Consider the following 26,269-nt stretch of genomic DNA (forward strand, 5'->3'; position numbering starts at 1 on the left):
ACGCTCTCCGCGGTAATGTGTATACCATGCACCTCCGTCTCCAAGGCGACTCCCCAAACCAGCGGCCCCCACGCCGCACCCCCCCAGAACCGTCTTAGCTCACGGACCGCATCCGTAAGCAAGTGGATTCAATAAACATGCCGCAACGCGTGTGCGTGCGCTCAGGTCTGTAATTCCGGGGGGAAGGTGGTCAAAACGTCGCTCGTAAGTACCAGGTAGGAGCGTGGTGTAAGACGGTGTTAAACGGAGATGGTTAAGAGCTGCGTCGAGATTCACCCGGCACGGGAGCGCTGCACGGAGAATAAGACACTTTGAGCACGACTTTGTTTTTCGCACCTATCGTCAGCTGGTCGCACACAGCTCCGGATGAGCTCCGTTGAGTTGAGCAGCTGGCGCCGTAGTCGCAGTTCACGAAAAACTGACTTGGTGGGGGTTTGGTTTTTCATTTTTTTTTTTCCAATGGAAGCGGAGGTGCTTACATTCCATGGTCAGTACTTTGCGGTAAAGAAAATTATGTGTGTGTGCGTATGTGTGCGTGTGTGTGTGTGTGTGTGTGTGTGTGTGTGAGAGCATGTGTATGTGAGGATGTGGTGGGTTTTGTGCTTGTGCCTGTAATGACAGTATGTCTGCATCTTTGATCTATGTAATGCTTCAAATTGTATTGTAGTTTCATTTTTTTCTCACCAACACCTCCTCTGTTAGTTTGGAACTCACTGTTAAACCGAGCGGGGGAGAGAGAAGAGCTGACATTTTATGATGCTGTTTTATGATGTGAGCATCTCATTTGAGCGGAATAGTTCATTCCAAGTTTGCGGCGGGTGCCGAAAACAAATGTGCACATTTGAGACTCCTGTTTGACCTACATTGCGCAGAACATCCGTACCACTAAACTTAACAGGGTGAGCACGTCGGAGTTTCCTCCATCGCGTCGGTGGCATAGGTTCACGCTATGTTTAGGATCACGCTGCGCGCTGCCCATGCCGCTCCCCCGGGGGTTTCCTGTTCCACGGGCCGCTAAATCACTTTGGCCCTAAAATATCAGACGGCTGTTATGCCAAGTGAGTAAATGGAATCAGACGCACTGTGTGTACAATGAACATACGCATACACATGGAAGCACACACACACACACACACACACACACACGCATGCACACACACACGCACACGCACACACACACAGAAACATGCATACACACAAACACTACGAGCACACACAGAAACACACACTCAGGCGTGCATTGAAACACACACACATACAGTATAGCCACATAGAATCACACATGCTCGGACATGCATGGAAACATGCAAACACAAACTACACCAACACACACAGAATCACATACACACAGAAACATGCACACATTCAGCACACACACAAACACACACACACACACACACACACACACACAGCCCTATAAAGTCCTATTTTCAGCCCTATTTTTCCACTGTACTGTGCCATGTGAGACACATTTTGAAACAATTTACTGGGTAGTAGATGCAACCAGCCATCCTCATTTTGGGCAAAGGGCAGTTGTTGATGTCATACTACATTTAAGAAAGGAGAAAAAAACAAAAAACTGACTCCAACAAGTTGTTGCTTGTACAAGACAGCAAAATCACTTCCCGAGGCATAAATAGCAGGAATCTGCAAAACAAAGCTCTGAGCGGTGAGTGTTGCAGACAGCGATGCTGAGCGCGCATGTTGAACTGACATTTCACAGCATCTCGGTAACTTTTCCCTGAGCTCAGCTCCAGCTCCTCATTCGTACACGTCCGTGTGGCGTCGTCCGGCGTTAAAAATACCTCCGATATGCGACCACGGGCTTAGCGTGCGGCGAGACTGACGCTTCCATTCACTTCATGCTCCGATAAGATATCGTTTCTGGACGGCGAGGAGGGAAAAGAAAGGCAGACAATAAAGGGTTTTCCGTGTCAGAGATAGCGTGCGGCCGGCTGGGTGCTCTGATAGCAGCAGCAGCCTCTGGATTTGAGTCTCCCAGAGTCAGGCTCCCAGTGGTGAACCTGGACAAGGGCCAACGTTGGAGTGAGTAGATGAGAACTGAGCAACGGCGGCTGCTGACCTCGAGCTTTCCTCTTAAATGGACGTGTTTTTGTTAATTTATGTACCTGTATCTCTAAAAGGAGAGTTTATCTGTATTTATGATCCTCGTAGAGGCCAGCCATGGAGCATGGTAAGGATTTAGTTTGGCGTCTTTGTGTCTTTGTTTTTTTTTTAGCTATCAGTGCGAAAATTGATATGGTCCCTGAGAGAGCTGTCCTTGGTGGAGCGGCCACAACATTTTCAGGCTCCTGTACCACTGTGACGCAACACACAACCGCAACACAGAATCATGCCTCAGACATTCTTTACCCGATCACTTTGTTCGTTCAGGCTTGTATAGGGAACACGCAGACCGAATTTTGTTATTTTCAAGATTTTTCGAAAACTTCCAAGAAATCTATCCAGACGGACTAAACTCTTGAGGAGAATTTGCTCAGCATGGGTCTCGAGATCAGACGGGGTGGTGCCATGCCATTGTTCCCACGGCCTATTATTCTGAAAGCCCAATAGTGCAAAAAATGTCATGGACATGGACAACACCCTAACCCAAACCATAACCCTAAACTAAACCATCTCTAGTCCTACATTTTTCACACTATTGGGGTTTCGGGATAATGGGCCATCGGAACAATGGGCAGTCCCCGGCGGGGCTGAAGTTATCAAATTTGTTTTTTTCTTATTCCTACCAGGCTTTTTGGTACGTACTCTATTTGGGTTTACTGTACTTTCACAGTGCCAAATATGAAAAATATTTGCCAATCCTGGCCTGAGATGTATAGCTGACTACATAATAATAATTATAATCCTACCAGTAACAACAGGTATTCCCAGATAGACTGTGAACACCTCATAAAGAATATAAAAATGTAATTGAAAACAAACAAGCGAAATGCGTCTGGTAAAAATATTACACCCATTTTCACAGGCGTTCAACATCTGGTTGTGTTTACACTGTGACTCGACCGCGTACAAAAGAGTTTGTATTTTGAGAAAAAAAAACCCCCCAAAAAAAACCCTCTAACTCAGGGTATCCAAAGTTTATGTCCTGATCCTGGTTTCACATCAGCTGACGTGTGTGAGGACTCAGGTGGGCGGGGCAGCGAGGTCAGGCCATCACCTGATCCTGGGACCGTTCCCCCAGTAATAATGATGTCAGCCTCCACATCAGAGCCACATCGAAGGTACTGCAGCAGCGGAGGCGTGCGGGCTCGGGATGCTTCAGCGCAGGGGGTGTCAGTTAAGGTGCCTGCATTTTGTCTGCTCTGGCTTCTCTGACAATCATGTGAAGGAGTGCATCTGTAAAGGAGCGGAGCATCTGGAATGGAAAAAAGAAAATAGCAATTACTTAAAGCCTAGAAAAGCTGAATTAAACCGCACACGAATGCAGCTCCAGTAAAACATGGGATGGAAACAACAGTTAAACTTACAGTAAAATGCAAATTTCGAGTTGGCTTAAATGTGAGGGCTCCTCTCGTTCTCTGGCCAAGTAATAGAACAGCGTCGGGGGAGAAAAAGTCACAAATGAAAGCGTTCTCTTACTTTCTACGTTTTAATGCATTGCTTAAGGAAAAGCTGTCACCAAGCTCTTTTTTCAAAAAGACATGTGCATGAAACTTTAATAATGAAAAGGAGGGGGGGGGGGGGGGGGGGGGGGAGACCCTCCAACCACTTGGCTTCCTTTTACAACCGTGAGGAGCGAAGCTTAACGTGGAATGATAATGAGAGAAATGTGACGACCTGTGACGAGCTGACGCCTACACCGCCACAAGAAGGCTGAGCAGATTTCAATTTATGCAAATGGTAGCGTAAAGCGCCATCGGCCTCCTGTGGGCTACAGCCCATAAGAGGGAAGATACGCTCTCGATGGAAAATAGATGCCCTGACCACTGTGTGTTGTTCATGATTAGGCTGTTTTTTAAATGAAAAATGTCCCTTAAATTATCGATAAAATAAGGAACACGTCATTGTAAGTTTCTCCAACAAAGACAGTTCTTTATTTTAAGGGACAGATGACAAGATAATTTATGTCATTTTTTGTATTGGTCATTTATATTGTGAAGTTAACAGCTCAAAATTTTTAATAAAGAAAAAACCAAGAAAACACACGGCGCCATCTGTCTTTATAAAGTATATTTAATATGGAAAGGGAGAGACGTTTGAAATGTTTGGCGCGCCCACAGCAGCCAGTCGAACGCCGGGGGCACTGAAGCCCCGTCACCGGCGGCGTGACCTGAGCGTTTGCACCGTTGGCCGTCCTTGTTTTTGTGTGAGTTAAGCACTTGATTTAATCAGCATTGTGGCAAACCTGCATCCAAACGCGGGCAACTCACCCGGTCAGATCATCCTCCCTTGGCAGACGCTCGAGTCAAATGTGCCCCTCCAAAGTTTCTATCCAGCGTGCACTGAAGTGCAGGTGTGGACCTGGAAGCCTCGCAGATGTGTGTTTATGGGGCTGCAAGCTCATCGCCGCTCTGTTTCTAAGCACCGCCGCCGATCCAAAACAAAACAATGTCGGTACGTGGGTTGATAGGATCTCTGGCGTCGTGTTTGGGCGAACAACCAGGACAAGGCAGGAGACGGCCACAGAGATGCAGGCAACAGAGCTACACCCCATTTACAACGTCCGCCTCGCGATGCAAGATAAGATAGACCCCGGCAGCGCGGTGGGGATCAATGGCGTTACCGGCTGAGCTTGTAAAATACTCAAACCTTTCATGTTTGCATCCCATAAATCCCGCGTGGCCGTCCTTCCCACACGACCTTGACTTGGAAGCCGTAAAGCTGTCCCATAACAATAGAAATCAGCGTCTGTAACTCCCACGCGGCAGTCGTTACACAACTCAATCAAGCAGTCAGTTCGTCATTTTTCATATCTACTATCTCAAAGTTCTCAACGAAGCAGTCATTAACGACCTCGGCGGGTTAACGGCCGCCCTGCTTTTCGTACAGGAGTTTGGCCGAAGCCTCACCGGCGGCAATGTTGTCGAGAACGCGGCGATCGCTTTCCACAAATCACTTTCCGTTTTCCTTTCACTGGCAGGGGAGAAGCAGGACCGAAACGGAGCCAACAACCTGCGGATATCTGTCGAAGAGAGCTGACGTTCATCTGCGGCAAGGGGGGGGGGCGAAATGCCCCGGGTGCGGGGTGGCGCCCGTTCCTCGGGATCCTCGCGGTTTGTGTACTAGGAGAATCCACAAAAATGTGCGTTCCGAGGAGGACCCCGCCCCGCCGGAGACGACACGAGGGCCTATGGAAAGCAAAAAAAAACGAAACAGAAAGCAGCGAGCACCGAAAGCAAAAGATCACCATGTGTTCTCCTGACTTCAAACCATTACCGAGGATTTCAGTCGAAAACAAGGACGCGGAGCAAGAGGCTGGTGGTCACACGAGTGGTTTCATAGAATTCCAGTGAAATGAAATCACAGTCCTACATTTTCACGAGCGCCGATGCCGGTGATGAATGATTAAAAAGTCCCTGTCAAACGTTGTGACCACATCCAATTAATTCCCAAAAATTGTGAGTTATCAAAAGCAAAGAAAATTAAAAGAATGAGAGAAAAAAAAAATAATAATAACAATCTGACCTCAGTTTAGCAACAAACACAAATTTTACCAAAGTTTGGCGGCATCCAAAACGGCTCTCATTGTGTTTAAATCATGTGGGGATGCAGGCCAAACATGGCTGCGTCGTCTCGGGAGGGGAGGGATGGAGCCGTTGAAGAGAAGTCCAGATTGCGGCTGCGGGAGGATGTAATTTATGATTTTATTAACGTCAGATGGTGCAGAAGATGTGGGAACCCTTGGGAGGCACATTTTTCAGCGTTCCATCTGCACGGCTCCGCAAATAACCAGAGGTCCAGGGGTTAACTGGAGACCCCTTCACTTAGAATCAGTCTGGATGCCTTTCTTTTAGTTTTTCATTTTATTCAGCTTTTATTGAACCAGGGCAGCCACATTGAGAGTTTTTTTTAAGAGGCCCCTTATAAACATTAAAACACTAAGCACAGCACCTACAGTACGACGTAAAAAAATTAATAAAATAAAAGTTAGAAAGGTGAGCGTTCGTGTTGAAGCAGGTCAGCAATTGTGTGTTTCAAACACACGTTTTTGGTCTTTGTATAATTCATTCCGTGATGATGGAGAGTTCATAAGTGAAAGCTGCCTCACCGAACTCTGACCTTGCTTGTGAGGTTATTTGTGCGATTTATGAAAACGTATGTCAATTCCAAACGTTAAAAAACGAAAAGAAAAAAAAGAATTGACATCACTTTAAATAGAATGCGATGAATAAAATGGGATGCTGTGTAAATGACATTCTCTTTAAATGTAATATTTCTTATTTTTACCTGAAACTCAACATGACATCTAAGTAAGTCTGCAATTTAAATTGTTGCCTCTCGACATCCATGAATGTGATTAAATGTTTTTGATCCGCTATACGATTTTCAATCAAGCAAAACGTATTGTCCCCTTTGCAAATGTGTTTGGTGGGCAGAGTACCGATATAAATATGTACTCTAAAGATACATATATAAAACAGGGAAAAATACTGACAATATGAGGTGTTTAGAAAGACCAACAAGGCCTTGGCCGAGGCTTGCTACCCTTCTCCATTTGTGCACCGTGCATTTTGTGTGCAGCCATGTGATTTGAAATAAGATTATTTTATTCATCCGTGTGTATCATTGTGTGTGTGTGTGTGTGTGTGTGTGCCTCCGTCATGCACCCAAGCACCGCAGGTTGTTGGGATGATTCAGTCGGTATAGGGAGGTCAGGGTAAAAAAAAAAAATTTGCAGAGAAGAGGATTTATTATTGTTATTGCAATGCTGGAAAGTCAGCACGCGCAGAACTTTTGGAATTTTGTTCCGAGTTTAAAGTTGCAGCTCCTGTGTGTTGTGTCCTTCTTCTTCCTCCGAAGGAATTTCCACATGCCTGTTCAGCTCGGACAAATCCAGCGTTCCATACTAATAACCGCTCCAAAAAAAGTCTTTGAACTCGCTGTTTTTTTCCATCTTGATTCGTACTGGACTATAGCCAACACAACACCGAGGAAAAAGCCAGGCTTCCCACCGACACTAAAATCCCATTATGATGATGTTGTCCCGCTTTCCATGAAAATGTCTCCATTTGAGTGCGCTGCCATGTCCGAGGTCATAACTGTATGTCTGATGTGACGAGAGAAGACGGTGTTCAACAGGATGGGCGGCGCTAACGGTGTGATCGCTGGTGAAGCCGGATCCCACAAAGAGCGAGCACTTAGCACCGTAGCCGGACATGAGGCATGGATAAAACACAGACCCCAATCCCTCCAGCATTGCTCATACGCATACCGAACCACAGCTAAAATCAGCTCACATTTTCCTGAATAGTCCTTTTCCGAGCCATCTGGCCAACGGAGGTTTTTCAGCGAATAAACAAAGTGATATTCCGTGGCTAATTTTCCGAATCGTCTATTGTCTTTTTCAGACTACAGGCATTTGTACAATCACTGTCCCGGCCCGGAGTGGAACGTGATGTGCCGCGGCTGCTGTGAGTACGATGTGATCCAGTGCAAATGTCCGATCCAGGGAACCCGGGTCGGCTACGCCGTGCCCTGCTGCCGCAACGCCATCAACGAGTGCGACCCGTGCATCATCCACCCAGGTAGCGCTCGGGCCCAAAGGAACCTTTTTTTCCAAAACGGAATGTGTTGTGTACAATGTACGGCCCCCTCTTTGTGTCCTTGGAGCTGGTAGAAGGTAGAGGGAAAGATATTTGTCATCCTTGAAGATATTTATTTTATATATTTTTTTCTTGCGAGGCCATGTCTATTATTTTCAAGGTATTTGTTCTCAGAAATGTGCCTTATCAAGTCAGACATGTCCCCGACTTGAGGAGTGCATGGCTGTACACAAGACGGTAAGCATCAGCCAGACATACAAAAACTAAATATACAGATTGAAGCGGCAAGCGGCCTCAAGATAGCCTGGGTCCACCAGTCTTTCTTGCAGTGTCTTCACCGTCCCAATCACAGGAGAGACCGGCTTTTTCGCAGCCAGCATTTGATTTGGAGCCATGCCTTGACGGACAGCACCGTCAACCAATCAGATTAGCGTGACGCTATCATGAACACAATCTACATCAGAGATGATCTCGGTTTATACGCTGAATATCCACCGAAAATACATTGTTATATACTTCATATATATATATATATATTGGTATATCCACTGAAAATAGGATTGTTGTTTGGGAACATCTTCATCACCAAGCTCATAAATCAAGCCCTTACCCAATCCAGGGTGAACATGAACTCTGATAAAAATCCAACAGTGCACACTTTTGTTGGTGTTTTATTGCTTGTCATAACACCTTTTCCTGCTCAAACCGATGCCAAGGCTGCGTCGAGCACGAGCATCGTCGTGATCCGCCACCGTCGATGCGGCGCTCTCCGCGGCGCTCCCTGCGGCGCTCTCTGCGGCGCTCTCTGCGCCGCGTCAAATCACCCCGCCTCTTAGAACTACGGCAGCCTCGGGTCGGTCCGTCGCGCCGCCGGACGGGGGCCGAGAGGAGCCGCCGACCCCGGACCTGGCTGGCGCTGACGAGGCTAGACTCGTCAGGTATTCACAGTCAAATAGTGATTGGCCACTCAGAGAAGCGCGCAGGGACTCTCACAAAGGGCTAAGATGCCGGATTTTACAGCCCCATGCCCCGTGAGTCAACCTCATTTTCATAACCTTATGCAGGACTGGTGTGAGTCACCACAAACCATTTTTGAGTGAATCTGAGTCATGGTTTATGAGAAGACATTTATGCTTATGTTTAAGTTATGATTTCCAGGATTAGGGGTTTGTCGAGTTTCTTTTTTCAGCTATCAATGTTGGTCCGGTCCCTGAGAGCGCTGCGCTCGCTGGCTCTGTCAAGTTTCAGGGTCCTACGCCTGCCGTGACGTGGGCTTCTGATGAGAAGAAATCACACTTTCATTGGTTTAATATGGCAGACATTCTTTCCCCAATCCCTTAGCTTTTTGGTAACGCCGTCCATGCATGTTTGTGAAGCATGCATACCAAATTTGGTGTTGTTTTTGACTTTTGCATGAGTCATGAGACGATAGGTTCCCAGCTAGGCTGTGAATAACAAAATATAGAGAATAAACAGGATGTGGAAGATAAACCAAGTGCCATCTGCAAAGCAGCCATGTGCTCTGTATTGTTGCACGACAAATTATTTAATGGAGGTCTGATCCAAGATGTGTCTGACCCATTTTCCCCCCAAAGTATCTAAATTCGCGTAATTGTCTGAATTTCACGGAAATAACAGAATAAATTACCACGGCTGAGGTTTTTAATTCCTGTAGCTCTATTGGGCTCGGCGCTATAATTACATACGCGTACCTACTGTAAACATACATCGTGTCGGCACAGTACAACCTAATTTGTACGTGTACACTGGCTCACACCTCCAGAACACTATGTTTTTTGTCTAAACACCACCTGGATATGTAAGTGTGTCATGCTCCATGCAGGGGCCCACGTTTTATCTTTTATGGAGAAAAGCAGCTGTTCGTTATTGAATGATAACTGTACATCCTTCTTTAGAGCAAACATTGGAAAATTGTAGCCTATGTTTTAATGCCTTGGTGCAGCCGTAAACAGCCACCCCCCCCCCCCCAAGACACACATACACAGCTCAAGGCCGTGAGTTTCCGTGCATTCTAACTTAAAAGGAAGGTTCGGCCTCATACTCCTCTTTCACCTCCGTCATCATGTGTTCGGTGTTTCACGGACGGAACAAAGAGGCTGTGGAGTAAAAAAATCCAACACTCCCAGGAAACCTTTTCTGAATGTTTTTCCCTCCATATTTCTATTTCAGGAAGAAGCACTGCGTTAATCCTTTTTCTCCCGGAGCTTAATGAGTGTAGCAGAGTTGACGTAAAGCGAACCCCGATTTGGGGTCCCGCCAAGGTGATTGGTTGAAAAAATAAAAATAAAAAGCGAGGCCCATGGAGACGACGGGTCAAAATTCCTTCGATTTTAGGTTTTATGCCCAAATCGTCTGCTCTCACCTATCCATCTGTTTTTCCCCTTCCTCAGTCGGTTCTTGTTTATGCGTTATCCCCCTTTGCACCATGGTTCATCTTTAGGGTGCAGTATATTTGAGAACTGCAAGCGCTGCAACAACGGGACCTGGGGTCCCAGAGACGACTTCTTCATCCGAGGGAAATACTGCGCAGAATGCCGACCCGGCTGGTCCGGCGGAGACTGTATGCGTGAGTAACCTCATCCCTCCCCCGTCCTGCAAGATAATTGATCTCCCGTGCTCTTTCCTCTTAATCAGATTACTCTTTCCATGTTGTTTTTTTGTAATCGTTCATCAACTGGTTTGGAAGCCACATAGCTACAAGGATTTATTTGAATTTCATGTCGGTCAACAGTCAAACCTATGATTCAGGCATCGCTCCTGACACTTTGTACGACTCTCACAATATGCAAATAACCCATGGGGCACAGGAAAAGAGCAGGAACCTGGCAAACCACTTAAATGTTCCGTATTCATTGGCCCCAATGTTCATTGGCCCCATCGTTTTTCATTCTGTCTATTGATGTATGCCATGCACCATGAGGATCGTGGCGTTTTGCCATTCCAGCAACGACAGGGGAGGGTGAAATGGTATCTCCAGCGGTTGAAAATTGAAATGCAAAAATACTAATGATCTAAATGTATGCAACAGCTGCGTAAATTGTAACAGCGCTCCCGTTTCTGTGGTATGTTGACGTTCCCAAATGGGAATCCCACATGTCTGTTTTCCAGAGTGCGGGGGAGTGATCCGTAAGCGTCAGGGCCACCTGGTGTTGGAGAGCTACCCCACCAACGCCCGCTGTGAGTGGACTATACAGGTCGACAGCTCCTTCACCATTGACCTAAGGTTATCTACCAAGACTTCTGCTATTTTTTTTTTTTTTTTCACAAGTTGTGACTTATTATGCGTTTTTTTTGCAATTTTATTGAAAGGCAATTGCCTAAGAAACGAATTCCCAAGAAGCTGGACATGTTGAGAGTGCTCATAACACAAAGGCCCATGTCTTGGCCTTTGAGTCATTTCGCAGCCAGCCATTCCAAGCTTGGTTAAAAGACACCAGAGCTTTTCACCAAAAAGGCTCAAGTAGCCAGCGTTTCCTCTGGCATGAATGTCCGAGTATCTGGGCTTTTTGTCGTCCATCTGCGATAGTTATTAATGGCTGGCCCAGTTAAGTCAGATTTCCATTCGCGTGGACAGTGTCAGAGGGACCAGTGGCAACGCCGAGTCAACAACAAAAGTCTGGAAACTGCAACTTCCAGCTCTGGGGGAAAGTTATGACTTTTCAGTCATGTGATAACCTTTTATTTCAATCATTTGTATCCAAACGTTCCTATTATTCATTCAGGATTTTTCGAGCCGTATCGGGCACAAACCCTGCATACATTTCAAGGTTGTCTGCTGTGCATCATTGGTTTCCATTAAAAAAAAACGTAGTCATTGAACAATACTACCGCATCGACAGAAACCTCACAGCTGCGAAAACCATGACACGCATAGAACGGGCCGACCAAAAAAAGAAACAACCCCCCCCGCTGTGATGACAAATTCTTATAAATAAATGCCATCTCGACGGCCCTCGTGGCATGAATGCCGCAGGAGCGCTAAATGAAATAGTGCAAAGGGTTTCATGGAAAGTTATGGGGTTTGGCGCTCCGTCTTATTGGCAGTAAGTGCTTCTCAGTCTTCTATATAACTGTAATGACAAGCTTTGTGTGCCCTCAGACACCACACTGCACTTGTACTTCTCCAGTTGGTGCTTCTTTTCTTTGCATGATAAGTATAGGTGTGTGTGTGTGTGTGTGTGTGTGTGTGTGTGTGTGTGTGTGTGTGTGTGTGTGTGTGTGTGAGTGTGTGTGTGTGTGTGTGTGTGTGTGTGTGTGTGTGTGTGTGTGTGTGTGTGTGTGTGTGTGTGTGTGTGTGTGTTCAAAACTTCACTTCAGAATAGCAGGTTAAGGTCAGGAAAACGGAGACTTTTGGGGGACATAATTCACGCTCTTACTGATAAATCAACAGTTGACTGATATTGGCCATTTAACTGCGGTTCGTTAATGTCACTCATCTATGCGCGCGGATCAATTTTCATAGACATCCAACGAGTGTAAATGATGTGTCGCCTATTCAATACCGAGGTGATTCATTTTAGTATTTGTTGATTTCTTCAATTCCTCACCGGCTCCCTGTCAGATTTTTCGGCATCTGCTTCCACTCCTTCGATCGAGCGCGTTTCTCCCCGCTTGCCAGCCGTCGCTATTGATGTTTTCTCATACATATGCATCGATGCGAGGCGACGCGAAATGGCGTTCGCCGTCTCAGAACGGCTGCTCTGCTCAGACGATCTCTTTCTAGTTTTTTTCACTTCAGATTTTCAACTCAGCATTGTGAAAATTGAAAGATAAGTAAAGCAGTGGGGGGGGGGGGGGGGGGGGGGGGACAAAAGCCAACATGACACGCGGGTATAAACGCCGCTTTCCTTCCTTTGGGGCTCAAGCCACTCATGAGTAATGAGGCGGCTGTCAAGCGCGGTGAGCGGCGCTGAGCGAGGCTGGGATCGACGACCTGTTTCGATCGCTCCGATCGGAAATGCCAGGAAAGTACAGGTGCCGCCGCTCGTCGTCCAGGAAAACTGTGTCGAGCCGGCACGGCAAAGAAAGGAGGGGCGGCTTTTTTATTCAGGGGGTTGAATGTGCGCCCGAATTCTCAAACCCTGTTGCACAATATTTCACTTGCATCGAGGGAGTAGTGAAGTTAAATTGTGGGGAGAACGAGTTTCACGCTTGGCCACTAGTGCCGGGGCTGACAAAGTAGAAAGTACTTCACATGCTTCGATGAAAGGAAAGTTCTGGTATTTTTTTTAACCTGAGCGATGGGGCAGTCCTGGCCACATTCTTGAGTGACACGTTTGCCCGGTTGCCAGTCGGCTGAAGCGATTCTCTCAATACTGGATCCATTTAAAAGCCTCTCATGGCCAACGGGCGGGTGGACTCGCCCTGATCGGAAAATGAGGTTTAGGTTCAAAAGTATCTGAGATTTCTTTGAACTTTATTGATTTAAGACTCAGGCCCAAGGTGTTCCACTCTGAAAGATCCTTCTTCTTCTTCTTCTTCTTCTTCTTCTTCTTCTTCTTCGCTTTCCTCTTCTTCTTCCTCGTCTTCTTCTTCCTCTTCTTCTTCCTCTTCTTCTTCTTCCGCTTCTTCTTCCGCCCCCTCACAGGTTCATGATGCTGAGCCTGGAGTTTGACCACTCCTGTCGCTATGACTACGTGGAGGTGCGGGACGGCAACAGCATCAGGTCGCGCGTGATTGGTCGGTTCTGCGGGAACAGCCGCCCCCCTCCGATCCGGAGCTCCGGAAACAGCCTGCACGTGCTGTTCGTCTCCGACGGCTACAAGAACTTTGACGGCTTCTTCGCCACTTTCCAGGAGAGCTCGGGTGCGTACACACCTTTATACACACACACACACACACACACACACACACACACACACACACACACACACACACAATTCAGGTATAGATAGTTTATCGAGGCATTTAGAAAAGAAAGCGTTTAAAAAACAAGATTCCTTGGGATTATGTGTCATGCATGTCGATTTAAAAAACAGCCCTAATTTGAACTATATGCTGTACGTGCACACTCACACTCACACACACACAAACAAACACACACCTTTACCACGTGGGAAATGCTGTCAGAAGGTCCAACCGACTGAAATATGAAAAATTCCCTTTTACTCATGGCGCCAACCTTTAAATGAGCAAAACTGGTTCAACTCTTGAAAAACAAAACATTTGTGGTATAGTATGGTTTCATATGTGTCTTTTAAAACGTTTCTATTGCTTAAAACTGTGGCCATTTGCAGCCTGCAGCTCGTCTCCTTGTCTACACGACGGGACCTGCGTCCTCGACACGTCCTACACCTTCCACTGCGCTTGTCTGGCCGGATACACGGGCAAGAGGTGTGAAAACAGTGAGTCCCATGGAACACGAGCTCTGCATGCTCGCTGCATCATGACCCAAAGGTTTCGATCGGAAGTCAAAAAAAGGAGCGAACTACAGGCAGGTTCTTAACATGGAGGAAGGATTTAACACCTTTCTTTTGACGGACAGCTGGGGGTGATATCAGTTTGTACATCCATCATGTGTAATATGCATTACAATGTGGTGTTTCTTCAGTCATCATGTTACTGCTAAAATCGAAAAATAATAGCTAAAAAACCGACCCTCTCCAGAACCGATGATATATTTGACTTCTCACTTTGTAGTTCTTATTTCCTCTCAAAGGCCAGACAGTGGGTTCGCTGTTACCGGGTAGGAATTCTGGGGTTTGGATCGGTTTCAGGGTCAGCTGCCTGCACTCCCACATCATCTCATCCGTGTTTCCAGCCAATCAGCTGTTTGAGAAATATGCACGGCGTGCAGACAGATGGGTTACAAATCACAATGACCAGCAGACTGATATGGTTACATTAAATTTAGGAGTGGATACGCTCCGATATGCGAACGTCGCATGATGAAAGACGGACAGAAAAAGATGAAACGAAACGAGCCGGCCATAACGGAGCAAAACTATATGTAAAATAATGTATTGGTCCAAATCAATTGTGTTCACTTTTGGAAATATCAATAGAACATAGTTTCCGATGCCACCCACTCCATTCCTCCCCCTTTTTTTTGTTTTACCTAAATTTGGACATCAACCACAACCATTCCAGAGCTCCACTTTACCCCTGTGGGTATTGTTTCCTCTGGGTGTAGCGGCTGTCCATTTGGTCCGTAGACTCTATTTTATTTATGGGCGTCTGGGCCCGGGCCTGTGTTTCTGTGACCCCGCATAAACGACTTGCTAAGTCCAGCTCTCGCCCTCTTTTTTCCTGCTGCTCTCATTTTCAGGGATAAATCCGAGTCTATAAAACCCTATGTGTTACAAGCCCGCTCCTACTGTGTAACATGAGCCAGCTTTTCCATGGGAGGAAGGACGCACAATTTTCATTCCACGCACTCTAAATTAGTTTGTCTGTATCCACCCGGAATCCAGATTTAAGATGAGGCTAATGTGCGGGTTGGTGTGTGTAAACACTTTAAAATCTATTCTCTTCTCGTGAGACATTTCTAAGTAATGGGTGTGAGCTCGATGCCCGGTGTGCAGCTGCTTAGCTGCCATTAAGGGCAAACTGCTTCTGCACCATGGAGTAAGAAAATATCGACTGAAATTAGATGAATGATCTCTCCAGATTTTTGGCTGATTTATAATTTTTCTCTAACTCATGCTTTTTAAAATGTATTACTAGAGTGCAGAGCATTTTCTTTTTAGAATTTATGGCAAATTAATGAGAATTTCCCTCTCATGCCTCTCCAAAAGTGACAAAGTGGAGTGAAGTTCAAAAAAGATGAAATGAACGACCCTGAAATGTGTGATTGGGGCATAGGACTAGTGTGTAGGATTTTAGAGATATTTAAGCCCCTTTCCCACATGGAATCCATAACATTGCTAGATAAAAAGATAATTCGGTAAAGGCAGTAGGTAATCATTCCCGCATCCTGCCTCCTTTACGGAAAAAGTTCATATGGAGTCTGTTCCCACAAAGATGACTGTTATGGATACATGACGCAATGCTCACACGACAGGTGTCTAATATCACGAGACCAGGCAACAGAATTGATTTTTAGACCAGCGCTTCGCTCCCCGTCTCCGCCGCCCCACCCGGACGGACTCAGTTTCCCCATGCTGCAATAATGTCCCAGAGCCCCCGTCCCTGGATGCAATAACCCTAACTCAATGGTGCTACTGTGATCATTTTCAACCTGTCCTACACTCTCTGCCTGCAGAGAAGGAAGGTTCTCCGCCCATTCTACCTCTCCCTGTTCGCTCGCTCGCTCCGCCTCCGGGCTCCGGTGCAGCCGGCGGGCGAACCAATCGCTTGTGCCCGATGTTGTGTACGGTCACACCGCACCCCAGCTCTAAAAGACACGTCTACGGTCTGAGCGGCACTTTTAAGAAGAATAAAATAAAATTGAAGAGTATGAAGACCTGTCTCCGTAAAGGGCGGACGTGTTTCGGTTGCAGCAGACCTCCAGGGTTTGGAAGGGACTCGCCATTTTTCAGAATGTTTTTTTTTTTCTTCCCGAAAACAAATCATTTTTTAAATATTTGTACAAAATAACAATTCGTAAAAACGCACTATTCATGCTTTATTCAGATTTGGCTTCACCCCTACTTTATGGCAATGTTTCTGCTTCCATTCACACGTACTTCCTTTCACAGCCGTTTCGGCAATTTGAAATGATACTACTTAGAAAGTGTGGACATTTATGGAATGACCTTTACTTTTACATCGGCACCGGCTCGCGTTGCCACATGACGGCATTACGGAACATTGCCAGTAGATTTACGGCTTTCAGAGCAAGTAGGAAAGGGGCTTTAGACACAACTCAAAGCTCCAGGTTGGCTTCCCCACAAACACTCTTCATACCATTTTGCACTGAGACAAAAAAGGTGTCGGTTTTGGGACTAAAATCATAACCTCATAGCATTTGGAGGAACCCCTCCAATTTTCCCAGGATAACATAAGCCCTAAGATCTTAAGATTTGATGAGTTTGTGGGCTCAAAATTCTTCGGTTTGCACACATACTGATACTATATATTGCATTTGCAAGACAAAATTTAGTTTTTGATAGATTGCCATTCCATTTTTTGACATGGAACCACCAAGAGGCACTGTTTCATTCCCATTTTGTTATTGTGTTGTGGACTAAGTGTGAGGATTTACCCACAGTGTTCATAACCCACACACACCACCGATCCACACACTTCATTAAACACCTTTTATAGCTGTGGAAAACTGAGCAGTTTTGCTGAAGCTCATTTTATTGGAAATCCTTCTGCTTTTCTCCCGGTCAGGGCCGCCTATAAGAGGGAAAAAGGGGTAAAGCTTTATGGGGCCCAGCCGCTAGGGGGGCCCATAGAGGCCAGCAATAATTATGTTCATATAAAAGCAAGCAAATAAAAAGCAGATTTGCCCACCCGATCAAAAGTTAAAAATGCATCCTACCCACCTAATAAAAGGTCTCTGCTCCGCTGCGGGATCATCGTTCTCCCCGTTCCCCAATAATAACAGTGGGTTTTTAATGTGGATATATTTATTTTTCTCCGTTTCCTAATTGAATCAAACAAAAAAAAAAAGCCCCATGCATAACGGGGAGCCTTTCTCAGTCACTTTCTTATCTGAATTTTCCTTGTGTCTGTGTGTTCGTGCTAAAATGCGCGTGTGTGTGTGTGTGTGTTTCCATCCCAGTGGTGGGATGCCGCAGGCCTCCGGTGCCGGTTCACGGTTCCACTCGGGGCGTGTTCGAACACTCCGGGGCGCGCATCACGTTCCACTGCGACCCCGGGTTTGAGCTGCGGGGTTCCCACTCCTCCATCTGCCTGCAGGACGGCACCTGGAGTGCCCCGGCCCCCCGCTGCGGTGAGACCCCCAAAAAGTAACATACTCATCCAGGTGCTCAGTAGTGACCTTTGAGAAAGAAACACACAAGCGGCTTTTAGCATTATGGAAGTAATTTTAAGTAGTTTTTTTGGAGTTATAATTACATTATCATTACATTGCATTTAGCAGACGCTTTTATCCAAAGCGACTTACAATTATTCAAACACCGACGGACGCAGCCATCAGGAGCAATTGAACAATAATGAATCTATGTGCATTGATAATGTTGAAAATGTGAATTTACGTTGAGAAGATGAAAATATTGGAAACATGTTTATGGAACATGTTTCCAACCACTTAATATTGTACAGGAAGTACAAGAGCAGCACTTTGATGACATGTTGTCTGTAGCACCTGCAGCGTTATTGGCAGATGAAACCAATGAAGAAAAATGTTTCCTAGTTCTTTTCCCAAACAACAACCTGAATGTTTCACACACGTTGTCGTCCAAGTCCGATTCACGCTGATCTACATTTGTATCAGGAAATACTGATAAAACTTTCCAAACTCACCGAAGATTGAAGAACATCTGCGTTATATTGTGAACACAGTCACTTTGTGACATCATGAACCAACGCCAGAAGAATCCACGGTTCGTCTCTCAGTGTTCGTAAAAATTTAAAAATTGTTACTTGTGCTACATTGCAAAGAATCCGGAGAACTGTAATGCGTATCTAACACGACTAAACTGGACTCCGCCTGCAGTTATAATAATAATAATAATAATAATAATAATAATTATAATAATAATAACAACAATTATTGTGATTATGATTATGATTATGATTGTGATTACGATTATTATTATTATTATTATTATTATTGTTATTATAATAATTATTATTATTATTATTATTATTATTATTATTATATTCTATGTTATAGATAGATTTAGTCATACAATAGGGCTATCCACATAGATATACTGGCACATTACTCGTAATAGTACTATTTGTTTATTAAATTGAAAATCCCTTGCTAAATAATTAAACCCAGGTTTTCCACAAGGAACTATATCTATCACTCTATCATTTTAAAGGACCGAAACTAATAATAATAATCTCTAATAAAAAAAAAAACACTTCCTCGAATATATACATATATTAGACCTAATTATGTGAGAAATCTTAGGGAGCATCTTCTTTTGAGTCACACGGTACAGTGTATGATGACATCTCCATTTCATGTCAATACAATACCATTGAAAGACAGTACACCAGCCGCAGCCACATTTCAATAGGTTGCTCCAAGCCTCCCAAAAATCCCTACTTCCAGATTTTTTGAAGCCTCCAATTCTTCCCTGCAGTTCCAATAGAGGGGTTCTGCACCCTCCCACCAAAGCCAGAACACGGGGACCACTTCCTGGTCTACGGTCCCAACGACGTCCTCATCGCTCTGCAGTCCCTGTGTTACCAGCCCTACAAGCTGACCGGCGGCTCCCAGAGAACCTGCCTGTCCAACAACACCTGGAGCGGAGCGCCTCCCATCTGCACCGCTGGTTCGAATTTGTGCCTAATATGAAGTCGATATGATGATGAATGCTACTTTTCTTTTGTTGTGCCACTGTAGAAGTCCCACAGCTTCTTGGCCAATGGTATGCTTAGACAGGCTGATAATAGATCAGAACAATGAGTCGAGGTCCGTTAACCGCCTGGTCAGCTTGACTCTCCAACTTTAACCACAAAGATTGGGGAATAAACTTTAGACCACCAACAATTTTCCAAACTTTTCTCTGTCCCCCCACCCTAGTGAACAACACTCTTGGCGAACCGGGGAAGGACAAGGACAAGACGAAAGAAACGGAGAGCTCCAAGGACGCCACGGACGTCAAAAGAAACGACAGCCAAGAGAATACGAGCGCAGGAAAAGAAGGAGCGTCCGGGAAGGACGGAGAGACTGTGCACGGAAACACAACCACTGTGGATATAAAGACCGTGCACATGAATACGACCGGAGATAAATACGTCGATACTACTCAGGGTGGAGGCGGTAGAGAGGGTAGGAAAGACGAAGGGGAGAGCAACACCGTCGAGACCAAAGACCCCGAGATAGCGAAGCAGCCGGGTAAGGCCGGGGATGAATACGGAATCCTCGGTAAGGAAGGTGATGACGGGATCCAAGAGATAGGGAAGACGACCGACATCACGGAAATCGTGCTGATTAAGCCCAAAGGGCAGGACGAGAAGAAGAAGAAGGAGGAGGGTCTGGGTAAGATCGGCCCCAACGACACCAAGCTGAGAAAAACGGCCACGTCCGGATTGGAGATCCTGGAGGTCTTCGAAGTGGAAGAGACGCCGGCAAGGAACCGCACGGGGGCCGTCGATACCAACGACATCGAGACGGGGAGCGACGTGGAGAGGGGGAGTGACATGGAGAGGGGGAGCGACGTGGAGAAGGGGAGCGACATGGAGAGGGGCGGCGACGTGGAGAGGGGGAGCGACGTGGAGAGGGGGAGCGACGTGGAGAAGGGGAGCGACGTGGAGAGGGGGAGCGACGTGGAGAAGGGGAGCGACGTGGAGAAGGGGAGCGACGTGGAGAGGGGGAGCGACGTGGAGAGGGGCGGCGACGTGGAGAGGGGGAGCGACGTGGAGAAGGGGAGCGACGTGGAGAGGGGAGGCGACGTGGAGAGGGGGAGCGACGTGGAGAGGGGGAGCGACGTGGAGAGGGGAGGCGACGTGGAGAGGGGAGGCGACGTGGAGAGGGGGAGCGACGTGGAGAGGGGGAGCGACGTGGAGAGGGGGAGCGACGTGGAGAGGGGGAGCGACGTGGAGAGGGGAGGCGACGTGGAGAGGGGGAGCGATGTGACGGCGTCCCCGGAGCGAGGGAAAGTCTCCACCGCTTCCACCAGGAGCAACAGCACCCGCTTCACTCTGTACAGAGCGGGAGGTGGGGAAGCGGAGGAGGAGGCCGTGGAAAAAACGACCATCGGGGAGTCTAAAGGAAGTGAAGATCAAAAGAGAGAGGAGGAGGACAGACTGGGGGCGGGAGTGGAGCAGAAAGAGAGAGAGGTCTATGAGGAGGAGAAAGAGAAAGAAGGCAACCAAAGCATTAATGGTGAGGCCGTCCGTGGCCTTTATTGTCACATCACAGTTAACAGTACTCACTCTGTTTGTCCAAGGACTCCATATCTTCATGCACTCTCTCTCTCTCTCTCTCTCTCTCCCCATTTCTTTCTTTCCAGAAAAGCTCTGTCCACCCCTCGCTCGTCCCTACCACGGCTTTTATCAGCCGCTGCCGGGAACTCCACCAGAGGCGGTTGAGTTCTTCTGCAACCACTCCTACGCCCTCAGCGGCGATGCACGGAGAACCTGCCAGCCCAACGGCACCTGGAGCGGCAAACAGCCTCTCTGTGTGAGAGGTACCCAGACTTTTTACGGCTACCCGGCGTTTTATGCACCTGTGTCATTAGCAGCTCCAAAAATACCATCATTAAAGGAACTTTATTTGTAAAGACTGTAAACTTTGACTCAAACTACATGGTGACGTTTCATGACTTGTGGGATTCATATACGGTGCCACATTATAAAAGCCATCACACCGGGCCAAACTAATGACACTAACGGGAATGTGGTGTGTGTGTGTGTGTGTGTGTGTGTGTGTGTGTGTGTGTGTGTGTGTGTGTGTGCACGCACGCGGGCGCGTGTGTTGTGTGTGTGTCTTTTGAATGTAGCCTGTCGCGAGCCAAAAGTGTCGGAGTTGGTCAAACAGAAAGTCCTGCCTCCCCAGGCTCCTTCCCGGTACGTATACCCTGCACCTAACCAACATGCAGTTTCTGGGTATCACGGAAACTCGTGTTCACAATTGTGGAGAGAAATAATCATCAGAAATAATTTGCAAAGAAATGACAATTAATTTGAATATGTACTTATTTTTATTGAATGCATTTTGCTTGCTTTTTTATTGTTACTATTTGATGTCCTTCTGTTAGTGTAAAGCACTTGAGTACATGAACTTGAGTTCATTTGAGTGAAGTGACTCTTGGTCCTCCCTAATTTCCATTCATGAAAAAGCTCTGAAGCAACTCCTCTTCCGTCTATGACACTGCTCCACTCAGGAAAACCCCGCTCCACAAGCTGTACTCTTCGCCTCTGGGCCGGCAGCTCCAACTTTACGCCGACGATCCCCGGGATCGGGCGGGGGTCTCCAAGCTGCCGTCGGGCTTCCACCACCTCTACACCCACATCGAGTACCAGTGCGCCTCTCCCTTTTACCAGCACTCGGGCAGCTCCCGCAGAACCTGCCTCAAGACCGGCAAGTGGAGCGGCCGCCATGTCTCCTGCTCGCCTGGTGAGGGCAGCACTGGACCACCCTGGAGGGGGTTGGGGGTTGTGGCCTGTAAACGCCCTCTTCAGGTCTTTGTTTCCCTTTCATTTTCTATTATTATTTTGGCGGCACCACCACTAGGCAGCACCACAAAAAGCGACCGATTCAGGCTAAATAACTATGGTTCTTACTGTACTGACAGTACATTACTGGCGAGAAATTCCACATAGAAGTGCAGATATTCTACATGGCATTATAGCCAACTGCTTCATGTGGGTTTTTGCATCGGTTGATTTTTATTATATCATAGTGCACAGAGAGAGCACCAAAAGCACGTTATAGAATAAGAATCAGGAGTTATTTTGGCCGAGTGCACTTCCACGGAGGAGTTGGTGCATTATTGTACAATCAGAGAAGTAGTATGAAAAATAAAATTAAAATAAAGAAAAATACAAAAAATGAAATATACAAATATGCAAAATTTACAACATGATCAGTCACAGAGCTCTAGCAATGACTACGTAGCAGCATGAGTTTCCTGAACTCGGTCTCGGTAAATGGATTGCATTTATAGAGCCGTTTTCTAGTCCTGCGACCACTCAAAGCACTTTGCAGTGCATGCCTCACATTCACCCACACGTTCATACATCGATGGCGGCTGCGACCGTGCAGGGTGCACACCAGCTCATCAGGAGCAATTAGAGGTTCAGTATCTTGCTCAAGGACACTTTGACGTGTTGTCAGGAGGAGCCAGGATTGAGCCAGGAACCCACTGATTATGGACAATTGCTGGATGACCCGCTCTACATCCTGCACCATCGTCGCCCCAGCTATAAATAAATATAGTGGTGAATATACAGTATATATTGAATACATATGTATACACAATATAAAAATGTTATCAACGGAAAGTTACAGATCTAAATGATTTATAATACATTGCACAGTTATTGTGGGGTATTAAAAAACAATGACATATTTCATACCTATTTAATACATTTTCTATGAAAATATAGCAATCAAAAAGCAATCAAATGTCCTGTGACCTTGTGTGCAAATCAAGCGACCAAATTGGAATTTACAACACGCACCGCATTCAAAATAATCCATGCGCACGGGCTCTCACACACGTACAGAGAATCAGAGAAAAGTGGAATTCATCTTTAACACAAACCCCTAGTGTTGAGTCAACCTCTTAAAAGACACTAAATAAGCCCCCCCCTTTCTTCTTTTTCTTTTTCGCTTCCTTTCCCTCTCTCCCACTTTTGTCCTCACCCCTTTGTCCTCACCCCTTGGTCCTCCCTCCCTCCCTCCCTCCCTGCATCCCTCCCTCCCTTCCCCTTCACCTCCTTGTGTGCCAGTGTGTGGGAAGCATCCGACCTTCGACCCAGAGAGGCTGGTAGAGTCGCACTGGCCTTGGCTGGCAGCCATCTACCGGCGCTCCAGCGGAGCCGGGCCCAAGGTGAACAAGGCAGGCAGCCTGGCCGACTTCCCCAAGAAGAGCGGGGGAGCCGGACCTGGACCTGGACCTGGGACCCGGGACCAGCCCTCTGAGTGGCAGCTGGTCTGCAGTGGGGCCCTGGTGAACCAGAGGAGCGTGGTGGTGGCGGCCCACTGCGTGACGGAGCTGGGGAAGGGGCACCCTCTGGACGTGGCCAGGATCAAGGTGGTGGCGGGGAAGCACTACCGTGATGACCTCAGGGACTCCAAAGGCCTCCAGCACCTCAGGGTGAGAGAGACTTCCTTTCATCATCTTTGTTTAAAATGTTATTTAGGTATAGTGAATGCAAAGGTTTGGGCACGCCAGGTCATATTGAACGTTACAATGAATATTTATGTGAACGGATGCTGACCGGACCTCTAAACCAAATAAAGTCAACTATTTCAGCTTTCTTCCTAAATGTAAAGTGACTTTTCAACCCTCCAAACTGTAGCCTCTAGAATCTCTTGATATTTCCCTTCCCGGCTGCCACACAACCACAGAGCTTCGTAGATTAACCCCTTTGCTCGTTATTCTCCACAAATGCTTCACCCTTTTATTCTCCAAAGATAGGTTGTGAAGTCTTGGGTTGAGGCCATAAAGTTCATTGTTATTTCTCGTCAGTCCAAAGCACAATGTTCCCAAAGGCATCAGGCTCGTCACGGTTCTCTTTTGCCTGCTTCACTGTAAGGCAGCCTTACTTTCCAAGATATTTCACATTATTTAATGTGAAATATCTTGGAAAAGTATCTAAATTCTCTCATTCCTTTCCCTTTGCTTGCACCTTTTTAACATCCATACCGTTGCATTCTGGGATCTTTTTGTTTCCTCCTTCGTCTCATCACCCTGTTTCTCACTCTCCAACTCTATCTATCCAATAAAAACAGCTTTGAATTTGCATGCCCACATGTATCATTTATACGTATATAATGCATTATTGACGCACAAAGCACTGTATGTTTTAGAAGAAAAAACAACCTTTAACCCCTTGCTATTATCATTTATATGTAAAGTTTCCACATTGTCTAACACCTGGAAAAGACCTGGAGAATTTCCAGTGGAAATGACGCAATCCTAATTAAAGTGAATAGAACACATGCAGACGCTGCCACTACAGTGGAGTTTTCATTGTGTGTTTAGTCTTTCCCACTTCTGTGAAAGGATAAATATGACTGATTGTTTTTTGTTTTTCTCAATTGTTGTGTATTTGCTGTTCTTTGGAGAAATGCATCATAAAGCCAGAACGACCACGGGGACGGACGTCAACGAAGCAGCAGAGTGTGGCTGAACTGACAACATCTCTCTCTCTCTCTCTCTCTCTCTATCTCTCTCTCTCTCTCTCTCTCTCTCTCTCTCTCTCTGTCTCCTTTAGGTGGCCTCCGTGTCCATCCACCCCAACTACGACCCTCTGATCCTGGACTCGGACGTGGCAGTGATCAGGCTGCTGGACAAGGCCAGGGTAGGGGAGCAGGTCCTCCCCCTGTGCCTCCCGCCGCCAGACCCCCCCGGCGGGGACTCGGGGGTCTCTGGACGACGACAGGGCCTGGTGACGGGCTGGTCCCCGATACCCGACTTCCAGGCGCTGGGGGCTGATGAGCGGGCCCGTGTGGGAGTGGTTCACCTGGCCGACGTGGTGCCATGTGAACAGCAGTATGCCCGCAATGGCGTGCCCGTCAGCGTGACGGACAACATGCTCTGCGGGAGCCAGAAGCCCGACTACGGCGCGTCCAACATCTGCCCCTCGGACACCGGGGGGATCCTAGTGCTCCCGCCTCCGCCGCCGGCCTCCACGGACCCCCTAACCCAAACCCAAACCCGGGACTCCTCTATGAGCTCCATGGGGCGTCAGGGAGAAAGCCAAGGCCTTTGGAGACTCATGGGACTGGTGAGTTTCGGCTACGACCAAGGAGAGTGCAACCCCGATCTTTACACGGTCTACACACATGTCGCCAACTTTAAGGACTGGATAGAGAGCAACATGAAATAAGAAGCGTAATTTCTGACATGCCCTGTGTTCCTTCTTTCTTTCTTTCTTTCTTTTTTCTTTCATTCTTTGTTTGTTTGTTTCTTTCTTTCTTTCTTTCTACAAGAGTCCATCTTACCCTACTCTCAGTCATTCACCACCGTGACCTTTCTTCTCCCCTTTCCATTTCTTCCCGGGTTTTTTGACATGTCATGGAAGGACTGGCTTTCACAAAAAAAAAAAAAAAAAAAAAAAAAGGAATTCCAACACTGGATGGCTTTCATTCACCAAGTTTCATTTGGTTTAGATTCTTCTATAATTAAATGTACAGGTCTTTTTACCTGGGGCAAAAGACTTGAAAAGGACCGGAAGACCATTCTGACCCATTAACAATGTTTTTGGTGCTGATTGGTTTGCAATATACTAGTTGGTATGTATATATTATTTGATGTAATGTGCTGTAGTATTCTTAATGTATTCGTATGGCCCAAGAGATGTACATATTGTATTGAACAACGTGGAGTGTAATTAAAGTCGACATGGGTGTGTCTAAAGACTGTGTTTGTAATAAATCATCACGGTCCACAGTTGGAATGCCAATGAAGCACTTTGGGTCTGAGCTCAGACGACGTTGAATCCAATTTAATCCAATGACTGAATATAAAACTATCCTTTATGCAAACATAAATTAAATACATTTTTCACAGAACTATTCCCTATGTAGTTTGCAAATTACTACTGTGTTGTGAAGAAAATGATTTATATGAATGTAAAACATGTAACATGTAAAACAGTTTTACTTACATTATGCACCACAGGGGGGCGCTAATAATAATACACATTACTAATATTCTGAGAGTATTTGAAGGGTAAAGGAAATGAACCACATCTGTAAACCTCTATCTTTGGATTCACTTTTCAACTGTGTAATAAAATCCGCATATTATGAAGAA

The 26,269-nt window shown here is 46.4% G+C and overlaps 1 protein-coding gene across 1 annotated transcript in view; it reads left to right on the top strand.

Annotated features, from left to right (window-relative positions):
* The window catches only part of pamr1b (peptidase domain containing associated with muscle regeneration 1b), a 27,198-nt gene extending 929 nt beyond the window's left edge, over nt 1–26,269 (top strand). Inside the window, exons 2-15 of the mRNA XM_080002803.1 lie at nt 7,533–7,709; nt 10,189–10,314; nt 10,857–10,971; nt 13,336–13,553; nt 13,985–14,092; nt 17,419–17,589; nt 18,917–19,108; nt 19,360–20,249; nt 20,337–20,664; nt 20,792–20,968; nt 21,281–21,347; nt 21,665–21,897; nt 23,235–23,602; nt 24,726–26,269. Coding sequence (XP_079858929.1) covers nt 7,533–7,709; nt 10,189–10,314; nt 10,857–10,971; nt 13,336–13,553; nt 13,985–14,092; nt 17,419–17,589; nt 18,917–19,108; nt 19,360–20,249; nt 20,337–20,664; nt 20,792–20,968; nt 21,281–21,347; nt 21,665–21,897; nt 23,235–23,602; nt 24,726–25,340 — 3,785 coding nt within the window. The 3' untranslated portion in view covers nt 25,341–26,269. The remainder of the gene's footprint in view (nt 1–7,532; nt 7,710–10,188; nt 10,315–10,856; nt 10,972–13,335; nt 13,554–13,984; nt 14,093–17,418; nt 17,590–18,916; nt 19,109–19,359; nt 20,250–20,336; nt 20,665–20,791; nt 20,969–21,280; nt 21,348–21,664; nt 21,898–23,234; nt 23,603–24,725) is intronic.

Source organism: Zeus faber (assembly GCF_960531495.2).
Source record: "Zeus faber genome assembly, chromosome: 6".
In the NCBI taxonomy this organism is placed as follows: domain Eukaryota; kingdom Metazoa; phylum Chordata; class Actinopteri; order Zeiformes; family Zeidae; genus Zeus; species Zeus faber.